A 13409-nucleotide genomic window follows, 5' to 3' on the forward strand; every position below is an offset into this window, starting at 1 on the left:
ATTGGACCAAGAAGATGTCCGTTTGGCTATATATGGTAAGGAGACTGAATGAGGAACACTGCCATTCAGAAATGACCTTTGAAGTGCACTTGGCTGGCTCAGTCAGGTGAGCCTGCAACTCTTGATCTTGGGGTCATGAGTTGAGCCCCACATTAGATGTAGACATTACTAAATAAAAGCTTTTAAAATGAATCAATAATCAAATAACTCCCCCCCCCCCAATTTTCATTCTCCCAATCTGGAATTAGTTCTGTCCATTCCCTCAGATGCTGAACTCTGCAGGCAGCAATTACACAATGAATAGATTGATGAAGTTGCGAATTTCAGTTCCTTACCAGGATTTTCAGTGCTATTTGGCAGTCTTCTGTGTCACTGATCAACTGTCCTGTATCCCCTACAATAGATATTTGGCAAATATATTCCTTCAAGAAATATTTCTTAAACTCCTGTGCTGTGCAGGCATTGTTCTAAGCTCCGAGGATCCAGCAGTGAACAATAAAGGTGGAAAACCCGGCCATCATGGAGGTTCCCTTGTAGCAAAATACTCAGTGCTGCGTAGGAGTTGGTTAAATATGGGCAGTTGCTCTTGGCGGTGGGGTAACTACGGCCCCAATTTGTCTGAAACAGTATAACACCTGTTTCTGGGTTTTAATAGTACCCCCTTTCACTTCCAGAGGGTCCAGTTTGGACAGGACATTATATGACACCCCGGTTCTAAACCTTTTACTTGTATCAACTTCTTTTATTCTCATAATAATCCCATGAGGTATGTGAAATTAACATCATTACATAGGTGTTGAAATTGAAGCTTAGAGAAGTAATGTGCCCATGGTCATACTAGTAAGTGGCTGAACCAGAATTCAAACCGAGACAACAGTCTGGTTCCAGAATTGATGCTCTGAGTTACTATGCTCTGCTGCCTCTATACTGCTCTCATACGTGTCGACCATCTCACTGTGCCTGTCGACCATCCTCTCCCCAGCGGGGTAAAGCAGGTAATCTCTCCTTTGCAGATGAATTTATGTCTCCAGAGTGAACTTCCTCAACTTCCACTCCTGTACAAATCTGTGTCATTTTACTCAGCATCACTCTCTATCACTCCGTTTCACAGAAGGGACGTCCCTCTTCCTGTCTGAAGCGTGGATTCTAGCCCCATCCCGTCCCGTCCCGCCTCCTAGAGGACTTGCTCCTTCTCAGACCTGCAGTCTCCCTTCTCTACTGGCTTTTCTCACTCATCCTGTAAGCATGAGCTGTTCTTACTCAAAGTGTGTCTTTCAAGAAGCTTCACTTTGTTGGGAGAAGTTTTTAAAAGTTTTTTAAAGTTACTATTGATGATAAATGGCTACCAGTTCCTTATTGCCCTCTTTCAATTTCAAGTACTGAATGTATCTCTGATCCTTTTACCAGTCCTACAGATACTTTACAGATGAAGCAATGGAAGCCCAGAGGGCCCCACAACTTGCTTAGCTTATGAACAGTGGCACCGAATTCAGACTGCTTATCTTACACCAAAGCCCATTCTGTCTCTAGTATATCATGCTAGTTTATCATAATTCTTAAAGATCTCCCTTGATCCTCTGTCTCCCATTGCCCTATGGCTCTTCTTTTTGTAGAAAAACTTATTTTTTATCGTAATTTTTTTCACTTAGTGACTTATTTAATAAATAGTCCACCTTTCAATATTCGCTCTTAACACTTCCATAGGTTTGGAAGAAAGCAAATTCATGCCCGTGAAGTAGTAGTGAGTCTCAAAGTGATAACCTAAGACTTGTCAGTAGCTTCTCCTATCTTCATTGTCCTTGAGGAGGTAATGGGACAATATGAGCCTTTTGATTCTTAAAGTTCCTGAAATGACCTGCATATTCTTTAATATTCAACTGTACTAAATAGGTTTTTTGAAGGAGTGTGTGAAGAAGTTACCGCCGCGCCTCATCTTGAATAGTACTTCCTATGTCATTTTCATTTTCAACACCAGTAGGATATGGTGCTCTTCCTAAAAGAAACTGATCCCACTTGAGAATATACTCTTTTGATGCCCAGTGAAGAGTCTCAAGAGAAACCACCTCTGGTGGTGGAATCGGGTCAGTCTGGGTCTGGAAACACTTCTCTCCTGCTTCTATATCCTTTAAAAGACTAAGGTACCTTTTAATCTAGTCTCAGATGTTTGCATCTGAGATGCCTTTTCCTTGTTTTCATCTACAGATTTATTCTCCATTTGTCAAAGTAATAATCTTTATGATACTGTTTCTTCATGTCTTTTTGAAAGGAGAATTTCTGAACCAAATAAGGAAGTCATCTTCAGTCAAAGCTGCCTTAAAAGCTTTCTTGACTCAGAACCCTGGACCATTACAGATAAAGATCAAGGGAAATGTGGCACACCTGGCTGGCTCTGTCGGTGGAGGATGCAACTCTTGATCTCGGGGTTGTGGGTTTTGAGCCCCACGTTGAGTATAGAGATTACTTAAAAATAAAATCTTAAAAGAAAATCAAGTGAAGTGCTTTGAAGGCTCAGAGTCTGAAGGCAAATCATCTGGTTGGGTGCAAAAGCCAAAGGTGACTGTCCGAGCCCCACTTGGACCTGTTCTGTAAAGGTACCCACTACTATGTGGCTGCTGGGTCCCAGCACCTTTTTATAACTTTTTTTTTCAACTTTTAAATTATGTTTCGTTGAAGTATAGCGGACACACAGTGTTAATGAGTTTCAGGTATGCATCACAGCAGTTCAGCGAATCTCTACGTTAAGCTGCGCTCACCACAGGCACAGCTACAGTCTGTTACTGCGCTGTTACAGTACCACTGACTGTATTCCCTGCGCTGCACCTTTTATCCTGTGACTCATTCCATAACCAAAGCCTGTATCTCCCACTTCTGTTTACCCGTTTTGTCCAGGCCCTCCTCCTCTTCCCCTCTGTTGATCATCATTTGTTTTCTGTATTTATGGATCTGTTTCTGCCACTTGTTTTGTTTTTGAAATTCCACATACAAGGAAATCATATAGTATTTGTCTTTATCTGACTTATTTCACTTAGCAGAATACCCTGTAGGTCTATCCATGTTGTCACAAATAACAAGACCTTGTTTTTTGTGGCAAAGTAACATTCCATTGTGTGTGTGTATCTTATCTCTTCTTTATCCATTCATCTGTTGATGGACACGGGCTGCTTCCATGTCATGGCTATTACATATAATGCTGTAATAAACATGGGGGTACATGTATCTTTTCAAATTAGTGTTTTCATTTTCTTTGGGTAAATACCCTGTATGGAATTGCTGGATCTTACAATAGTTCTATTCTTAATTTTTTTTAATTAATTAATTTATTTATTTGACAGACAGAGATCACTAGCAGGCAGAGAGGCAGGCAGAGGGGTGGGAGGGAAGCAGGCTCCCTGCCGAGCAGAGAACCCGATGAAGGGCTCGATCCCAGGACCCTGGGATCATGACCTGAGCCGAACACAGGCTTTAACCCACTGAGCCACTCAGGCGGCCCTATTCTTAATTTTTTGAGGAACTGCTGTGCTACTTTTCACAGTGGCTGCACCAGTTTACATTCCCACCAACAGAGCATGAGCGTTCCTTTTTCTCTACCTCCTCTGCAACACTTGTTACTTTTTGTCTTTTTGATTCTAGCCATTTTGACAGGTCTAAGGTGATATCTCATTGTGGTTTTGATTTGCATCTCCCTGATAATTGTGATGTGGATCATCTTTTTATGTCTTTTGGCCATCTGTACGTCTTCTTTAGAAAAGTGTCTTTTCAAGTCCTCAGCTCATTTCTAATCAGATTATTTGGTTTTTTTTTGTGTTGAGTTGTATAAATTCTTTTCATGTATTTTGGATATTAACCCCTTATCAGATATATCATTTGCACATATCTTCTCCCATTCAGTAGGTTGCCCTTTCATTATGTTGATGGTTTCTTTTGCTGCCCAAAAGCTTAGGAAAGCTTTTTTAAAGAGAGTAATATTTACAGACACTTTTTGCCTTTTAGTTTTCAACTTATCCTAGTCTGACTTACACTTCTGTATTAGTCTGGATCTCCAGAGAAACAGAACCACCGTTTCTCTCTTTGTGCGCGCACGCGTGTGTGTGTGTGTGTGTGTGTGTGTGTATACACATACACACATATGTATATGTATACATTTAGGTATCTGTCTATACATATAGAGAGAGGGAGGGACTTAAGAATTGGCTCATGCAATTATTGGGGCTAGCAAGTCTGAAATCTGTGGGGCCAGCCAGCAGTCTAGAAGCTCAGGCAAAATTTCTATGTCAGAGACTTGAGGCAGAATTTCTTCTTAGGAAAACCTGCTTTTAACCCTTAAAGTCTTCAACAGATTGGACAAAGCGCACCCATGATATCATGGGTAATCTCCTTGATCTAAAGTCAACTGATTGTAAATGTTAATCACATCTACAAAATATATTCAAAGCAACAGCTGGATTGCTGTTTGACAAAAATAAGCAAAAACCTGTGCAATCATAGCCTAGCCAATTTGACACATAAAATTAACCATTACAAGCTTTATCACTCTACCACATCTTCATTGTTAAATCCAGTGAGCACATTGTACATCTTTTCTTGCTTGATCGCTTTGAAACATTTGACATTTTGGACCCCCACTACTTCTTGAAACCCTTCTCCCTTAGTTTCAATAACCCTAGTCTCTCCATTCTCCTGTCTTTCTGGTTTTTCCTTTTCTAATATTTCAAAGACTCATCTTCTTTGTTATTTGTTGATAATCTCTCCTGTCCTTGGTCTTCTTACTACTCCCATGATTGGTGTTTCCCAAAACTAAAATTCCATCTGAGAATTCTCTGCTGAACTTCGGATCTATGTATCCAATTACTTGTTACACATCTCTGCCTGGATATTGCATAGGCATTCCAAACTTTGCTTATCTAAAACCGAACTCTTATTCATCCCCCCTCAAACCTACTTTTGCATTTCTTCTGTTCTCTTAGTTGTAGTGCTTTCTTTACCTAATTACCCAAGCCAGGAATCGGAGAGGCATTTTCTGACTTCTCCCTTGTGTTTTCCATTTAAAACTCTCTCATATCTATCCTTTTCTCAATGAAGAGAGCTTAACCCTCATTTTCTATCATCTCAAACCATATTGTGGTCGTTCTGCCTCCTGTCAGTCTTTTTCCAGTCCATCTACACTGCTGCCACAGTGATATGCATTTAAAAATTCGTTTAGTAGCTCCTAATTGCCAAAAAAATTTAGAATTCTTCAGTAAGCATACATAGCCTCCGTGACTAGCCTTTCCTACTCTTTATCTCCCACTGCTCCTTATTCACCCATCCTACTCTCGAGTCATAGTGAAGTATTATGGGGTGCAGATTTGCCACGTTGCTTGCTTCCATGTCCTATGCTGCTGCCGCTGCTGCTGCCTATCATATCCTCTACCTGTCACTTCCCTACCCCCCCACTCCTACCTTGGGCATCTAGAAAAATTATTTCAGTACTTACTTTGATCTTCTCCTTTGAATAACCTTCCTGATTCCACAGTTAGATTTGACCATGCCTCCTTTCTGACATCATACATTGTTTGCAGCTCTACTGTAACACTTACTACTGTATTATTTATTTTTTGTTTATGAAAGTGTTGCCTTTCAGTGGACAGTTTTCACTGCTTGGCATGTAATAGGCTCTTATCAAATGCCTGGTGATGGTGGAGATGATGAGCCTGGAGGGGAGTACACAGTTCATTTAAACAAATATGGAGGAATGCTGGGCTTGGACACATGCAGAGGAAAGTGGTAGATACTTCTTTATCCCCTTCTGTCCCTTCTACAGGCTGCTGCTGCAGTTTTACTACCAGATTCCTTTTGATTTATATTTTTTATAATCTGATACCTATTCTTAGCCTTTATTTTGCTTTCGTTTTATTTTGCTTGTATCCTTAAAGCAGTTGAAGAGACAGGAAGCTGTTAAATTACTATTACGAAGTCCCACTCTCCCATTTTCATTCCATCACAGGAGAAAGCGTACATCTTACTCTCACATGATTCTTGCGTGCCAAAAGAAGTTTTTTCTCAGCCAGTAAGAATTCATGTAATAATATTAGTATTTTTTAAAGTTTTTTAATCCTTCTATGTCCGCAAAATGTCTCCATGCATTTAATATCAAATTAAAAAGTAAATGAGTTCTGTGTTAATCCTGACGGAAGAAATAATGGTCTTTAAAGATTGTTAAAGGAATAATGAAGACTTCTTGGGTGTTTAACATGAAAATTTCAGATGACCGCGGGTTCTGCTGTATACATTATGAGTCAAAGGATAGGTCAGCATCTCAGTTTAGACCTGTGTATTACTTTTTACAGTAAATACGTTTGTAGAAGCTACTTGTGGTGTAACTCCTTATGTATTTAATATTTATCTGACTCTTGGTTTTCTTGGTTGACTTTTTAAAGGGGTGAAGAATCTACTTATGAATTCTTTGCCCTTTATGGAATGTGATATCTTGGTTTTGAGTCCACCTATCTTTCCCCTTTACTTAATTTTATCTTATTGTTTTGCTTTGTGTTTCTAAAATAATGGCTTTAGCTTGTTTTTTCCTGAATGTTTCTGCAGTTTGGTTTGAGTATCTGGCTTTGGGCACCCCTCCTGAACTTGGACTCCATCTGTACTTGTGACTTTTGGAAGGCAGAAGTCAATGTTTTCTATGGTAGATGACCTTGTTTTTTTTAATGTTACGTATGTTTGTGTCTCCCCCCACCTTTCCTTTTTGCTTTCTCTTTAAAAGACTGGAAAGAAAGCAGTTAAGGCAGTCCTGTGGGTATCAGCAGATGGACTGAGAGTTGTGGATGAGAAAACTAAGGTAAACATTTTATAAGTGTGAATGTTACTGTCCATTTTTTTTAATCCCTAATGATCAAATATAATGCTGTTAAGCTGCTATAGTCACTCTGTATCCTTCCACTTTGTCCAGAGTCTTTGGAGATACTAGTGTTCAGAAAACAAATTCAGTTATTCATTTAACCTTATGAAAAACAGAATTCTCACAACATTTTGCTCTACGTAACAGCATGTTTAGTGTAGTAAACATTTGCATTTAATGTTAGGATTTTGTTCTTATACATTTGAAGAAAATGTTTACTCCCACAAATTTGATGTAAAATATAATGGACCTTTTACCAAAGTTTTAAAAAAAGACCACATCTGAAATTTCTTCTTGTTCCTTAATAGAGGGAACTATATTCTTAGAAAGTGATATTTGAAATGATTAACCTACTGTTTAACTTAAAAAAGCCAATTTAAGCAAAATCTTAAGGACTAGTAAATGGCTCATTTGGTTAACACTTACTTAGAATCTACACAATATCTTATATTAGAGATGGCATTTTGCATTTGAAAGAAAGTGATCTTACATGCCTGAAGAAGAACGGAGACATAGACTCTAACATTAGAGAACATTAAGTCTTATATAAGCACATTTAATCATTAATTTAAATTTCCTAAGAGACCTAAAGTCTGGAGAAATTTTAAAAAGAAGGCAGTTTTTCAAAAAACTTCACATGTCACTGAAAGGGAGACAGTCTGGCAGCTAAAGAGCAGTTTTGATGGATAACTTACCTGATACATTTTAGGTATAACTATTAATACAGTTGCAGTAGTTCTTTTGCCCTTCATCTGAGCCCCCCCCCTTTTTAAGTTCAGAAGAAGTGATAGTCTTAAATGTACATTATTACTATTATTAGAAACCGTGATCATCTTAATTAGCGTATTGTTAAGAACTTGTATAGTTTTCTTTAGTGTTTTGGATGAAAGGTGTTGTACATGGAGGCAGTTTTTGTTTTATACCAGTTCATAGGTGATATTGCCCCCTGGTGGCTACGTGTAGCACTGTCATTAATTAGTTTGGTTCTTTCCACTTTAGTGGTAATAGTAATTGGTGGTTTTTCACCCTTGGACCCATCATGAATGGAAAAGAAGTTTTGCAGTGTGTACAATCTATAAAGGGCTCATATTTAGAATATATAAAGAACTCGTACATGTCAATAAGAAAAATGACAGACAATCCAAAAGACTTGAAGAATTACATTGCTAAAGAGGAAATTCATAATAATCAAGGTTATGAAAAATAAAACCATAATGAGCCACCAGAGTTGCAGAATTTTAAAAAATTGGCTGGCAAGTTTGTGGGGCAACATAAATGCTCATAGTGATGCTTTATAAAAGCCATTTTTAAAAAATCATTTGTTTTAGCATTTGTAGCCCCACCTCAGCATCTAGGCATTCTGGGCTATGGGAGTATCACAAAGAAGAGCCTCAAGATTTTAAAAAACATTTTGTGTAATGTTTATACTGTGTAGATACAATGCCATTCAGCAAGTATACAAAGTCATACTCAAAATCAAATGATCACTAAGTTAATATAAACTATATGGGAATTGGATGGAGTTTATTGATTTACATATATTATCAAATTGAACATACAATGTACGTGATAAAACTAAAATCAGCAAGCATCTGTTTTAGAACATAAAGATAAAGTGAGAAAGGCATCTGGGCAGAGTGCCTCTTGGGATCTCTTCTTCATCAAATTCTTAGTATTCAGACTGCTGGCCTCAGAGCACTATTTCATAGTTTTGATACTTTAGTTTTAGAGACTCTGCATTGTGAAATGAGCATCCGTGTTTATTCTGAGAACCTTGAATAACCTGGTAAATCCTCTGTTTCTTTGTGTTTCCCTTTTTCCAGGACCTCATAGTTGACCAGACAATAGAAAAAGTTTCTTTCTGTGCCCCAGATAGGAACTTTGATAGAGCATTCTCTTACATATGCCGTGACGGCACCACTCGGCGCTGGATCTGTCATTGCTTCATGGCTGTCAAGGACACGGTGAGTCCAGCAGTGTAGACTTCATCATGACTAGCCTCAGCTAGCCAGACTCACTCTGGGATGGCTCAGCTAAGCAATTCCCACTACGTTTTTTTATAAGTACTTGCTCTTACAGCACTTGGAAGTGCCTAAACGAGCCTGTTTTCATTCAGCTCACAGAGCAAGATGATTAGCTGAGAGCCAAGGTCATTAAAGGAAAGTAAAAGTGCTTCGGTGATGGTGGCTGCTAAACTTTACTTGAAATTTTTAATTATTAGAACTGGGGTGATGGGTATTAAGGAGGGCATGTGTTGTGATGAGCACTGGGTGTTATACGCAACTAATGAATTGTTGAACACTACATCGAAAACTAATGATGTACTATATTCTGGCTAACAATTAAAAAAAGAACTATTTTCAAGATTCTTACATGTTTTTGTTTGCTAATACATCTAGGTAGAAGATATTGGCATTAGGGATGCCTAGGTGGCTCAGTCGGTTCGACATCTGCCTTCGGCTCAGGTCATGATCCCAGAATCCTGAGATTGAGCCCCGCTTTGGGCTTCCTGCTCAGTAGGAAGTCTGCTTCTCCCTCCGTCCCTCGCCCCATTCTCTCTCCTCACTTTCTCTGTCTCTCAAATTTTTTTTAATAGTTTGATTTACTTTTGTCAGAGAGAGACAGCACAAGCAGGGGGAGCTGCAGGCAGAGGGAGAAGCAGACTCCCCACTGAGCAAGAAGCCTGATGCCAGATTCGATGCCAGGATTCCAGGATCATGGCCTGAGCTGAAGCAGACACTTAACTGACTGAGCCACCCAGGCATCTCTCGAAAAATTTTTTAAAATCTAACAAAACAAAAACAAACAAGACATTGGCATTAAGGTGCTTATAAATTTGTTCGCAGAGGAATTCTACTAAAATGAATGAACTGAGTTGAGATATATTTTCAGTTAATTAAAAAAGAGAAATACTTGGGTGCCTAGCTGGCTCAGTTTGCAGCATATGTGACTCTTGATCTCAGGGTCATGAGTTCAAGCCCCATGTTGGGTAGAGATTATTTAAAAAAAAAAAAAAAAAAGGATATACTGAAATTACGGTGTGGCGAACTTTGCAGAAATTGTTGCATAGTAGAAACTTTTAGTTTTGATTAAAAATAGGGGGAAATTGAGGGTGGCTCAGTTGGTTAAGCATCTGCTTTCACCTCAGGTCATGATAGCCCATCGTCGGGCTCCCTGTTCAGTGGAGAGTCTGCTTCTCTCTCTCTCTCCTTCTGTTGCCCTCCCCCTCAAATAAATAAAGTCTTCTTAAAAAAAGAATAATTAGGGGTGCCTGGGTGGTTCAGATGGTTAAGCATCTGCCTTCGGCTCAGGTCATGATCCGAAGGTCCTGGGATCAAGCCCCGCATTGGTTTCCCTACTCAGTGGGGAGCCTGCTTCTCCCTCTCCTGCTGCTGCTGCCCCTGCTTGTGCCCTCTCACTCTCTCTGTCAAATAAATAAAATCTTAAAAAAAAAAAAAAAAAAAGAATTAACCTATCATCTTTCACATAAAGTACCCAAAAGTCTGACAAAAGACAAATCTCTTAGATAATGATGATCTTAACTAGAGTAGAGCATTGAGTTTATCATTGTAATTACTGAGTTTTTTAAAGTCCAGACAGAATAAGGCAGTATAGCCATTCCTGAAGCATACAGCTCAGTAAATCCTTTCCAGGGTTTATCTGAAAGGAAAGCAGTGGCCATACTGTAAAATTCACCGAGATGTTTTTCTTTTATTTATTTATTTATTTGACAGAGAGAGAGATCACAAACAGGCAAGGGGCGGGGGCAGGGAAGCAGGCTCCCTGCTGAGCAGAGAGCCCAATGCACCCCTCCAAAATGTTTTTCAAAGCTCTTGGAGAGGGCCACCTGATTGACTCAGTTGATTAAGCATCTGATATTCAGCTCAAGTCATTGTCTCAGGGTCCTGTGTTGGAGCCCTGCATCAGGCTTCCTGCTCGCCCAGGAGTCTGCTTCTCTCTCTTACTGCCCTTTCCCCTGCTCATGCGGCTTGCTTGCGTGTGAACGCTCTCGCTCTCTCTCTCTCTCAAGTAAATAAAATTTAAAAAAAAAAGAAAGAAAAAGAAAAAGCTCTTGGAGACAGTGATATAAACTATTAAGAGTCCAGGCTCTGACTCAGATCTGGGTTTCAGGTCTAGTTCTGGTTCTTAGTAACTGTGGGATTTGTGGCAAGTCATTTAACATTCTTTAAGCTTTACTTTCCACTTTCATAAAATGGAGATAACAGTTGTGAAGACTAAGTTAATAAAAGTACTTTTAGTATAGAGTTTTTCACAGGGTCACTGCCCTAAAAGTGGTGGCTAAGATTGTCAGATGTTCCTCCTTTGTTTGACACAGTGCTTTGAGAATGAGTTGAAATAAACTACCCTTTTTTCTTCTGTGACTTCAGTAAGTCACATAGCAATGTATTTTGCTATTACTACATAAAATCCAAAGAGTTCCCTTACATTAATTAAAACACTTTTATTATCAAATCCTGGTCCTTCAGGCTGTTTGAATCTCCTTGGCCGGTGGTTATCCTGTATCAGGATCACCTGGAGGGCTTGTTAAAACAGTGTTTTCAGGGCGCCTGGGTGGCTCAGTGGGTTAAAAGCCTCTGCCTTCAGCTCGGGTCATGATCTCAGGGTCCTGGGATCGAGCCCCGCATCGGGCTCTCTTTTCAACAGGGAGTCTGTTTCTCCCTCTTTGTCTCTGCTTGCTCTCTGCCTGCTTGTGATCTCTGCCTAATAAATAAAATCTTAAAAAAAATAAAATAAAATAAACAAAAAACAAAAACAACCAGTTTTATTGTCCAATCCTGGTCCTTCAGGCTGTTTGAATCTCCCTTGGCCGGTGGTTATCCTGTATCAGGATCACCTGGAGGGCTTGTTAAAACAGTGTTTTCGGGGCGCCTGGGTGGCTCAGTGGGTTAAAGCCTCTGCCTTTGGCTCAGGTCATGATCCCAGGATCCTGGGATCGAGCCCCGCATTGGGCTCCCTGCTCAGCGGGGAGCCTGCTTCCTCGTGTCTCTCTCTGCCTGCCTCTGCCTACTTGTGATCTCTGTCTGCCAAATAAATAAATAAAATCTTAAACAAAACAAAACAGTCTGTTAGCTGGGATGTCTGGGTGCCTGGTGGTTCAGTCGGTTATGCATCTGCCTTCAGCTCGGGTCATGATCCCAGGGCCCTGGGATTGAATCCCACACTGGGCTCCTTGCTCAACTGGGAGCCTGCTTCTCTCTCTGCCCTGCCACTCGCCCTGCTTGTGTGTGCGCTTGCTCTCTGTCTCTCTCTCTCTCTGACAAATAAATAATATCTTCAAAAAAATAGTTTGTTAGGCCCCACCTTCAGAGTTTTTCAAAATTCAGTGGATCACAGATGGAGGGGCTTGGAGAGGGTCTCTGTTCAAGAACTTCTGTCCTAGGCCTAGGAGAAATAAGCTTTGGGCTGTAGCTCTATTCTTTTTTTTTTTTTTTTTTTTAAGATTTTATTTATTTATTTGACAGACAAAGATCACCAGCAGGCAGAGAAGCAGGCAGAGAGAGAGGAGGAAGCAGGCTCCCTGCTGAGCAGAGAGCCCGATGTGGGGCTCGATCCCAGGACTCTGGGATCATGACCTGAGCTGAAGGCAGAGGCTTTAACCCACTGAGCCACCCAGGCGCCCCTGTAGCTCTATTCTTAAAATAGAGCTGTTCAGATGCAGACAGGTTCTGGAATTTTTTCGGTGCTCTCTCCTATTTCATGCTTCAGTGCTGTACTCTTAATATCATCCCCCTAGGGCTTAAGTGGGTAGGAGAAGAATAAATGAAACAAGATGGGATTGGGAGGGAGACAAACCATAAGTGACTCTTAATCTCACAAACAAACTGAGGGTTGCTTGGGGGGGGGGGGTGGTGTTGGGAGAAGAGGGGTGGGGTTATGGACGTTGGGGAGGGTATGTGCTTTGGTGAGTGCTGTGAAGTGTGTAAACCTGGCGATTCACAGATCTGTACCCCTGGGGATAAAAATATAAAAAATTTAAAAATATATATATATCATCCCCCTAAGAAGTTAGATGGAAACTCATGTGGATGAATAAAAAGTAACTGTCAGTTCTTAGTCGGCAGTTAAGTGAACTCTTACAGTTTATAATCGTGTGACAAAAGGCATTTCATACATGACTTGTAAAAGTGTTGTATCTGATACTGGCATATAAAATGCAGGAAGTTGCTCAGAACCAAATGTAGGAGAAGCTGCCTATACTGTGTGATTTTGAAAATTCCACAGAGGGTTCCCTGTTCTCAAATACCTTTTTTCACTGTTAGTGATACCAGCAGTTACTGTATCATCTCTATTTTTTTATTCCACAATTAGATATGTGGTTTAAAATACAGATAACCCTGATAAAAATAATCCATTGCATTTATTAAATTTACTCTAGGTTATCCAGTTTATCTTTAAAACAATATTTAGTTTGTATAAGCTCTCCTCTCTTCCCACACACAAACAAATCAATTTTATTTATTTAATTCCTTTATAAGTAGGTAGTGTGGACGAAATCCTCCTTTAA

General features: G+C 39.9%; 1 protein-coding gene and 1 pseudogene across 9 annotated transcripts in view; one reads left to right on the forward strand and one right to left on the reverse strand.

Moving 5' to 3' along the window:
* The window catches only part of NUMB (NUMB endocytic adaptor protein), a 190864-nt gene that overhangs the window by 165854 nt on the left and 11601 nt on the right, over window positions 1-13409 (forward strand). For all 9 annotated transcript variants that reach the window (XM_059182889.1, XM_059182887.1, XM_059182891.1 and 6 more), the window contains 2 exons: window positions 6749-6823; window positions 8707-8847. In XM_059182889.1, coding sequence (XP_059038872.1) covers window positions 6749-6823; window positions 8707-8847 — 216 coding nt within the window. The remainder of the gene's footprint in view (window positions 1-6748; window positions 6824-8706; window positions 8848-13409) is intronic.
* LOC131836904 (centrosomal protein 15 kDa-like) lies at window positions 1917-2296 on the reverse strand (annotated as a pseudogene).

This window comes from Mustela lutreola, chromosome 7, assembly GCF_030435805.1.
Source record: "Mustela lutreola isolate mMusLut2 chromosome 7, mMusLut2.pri, whole genome shotgun sequence".
Lineage (NCBI taxonomy): Eukaryota > Metazoa > Chordata > Mammalia > Carnivora > Mustelidae > Mustela > Mustela lutreola.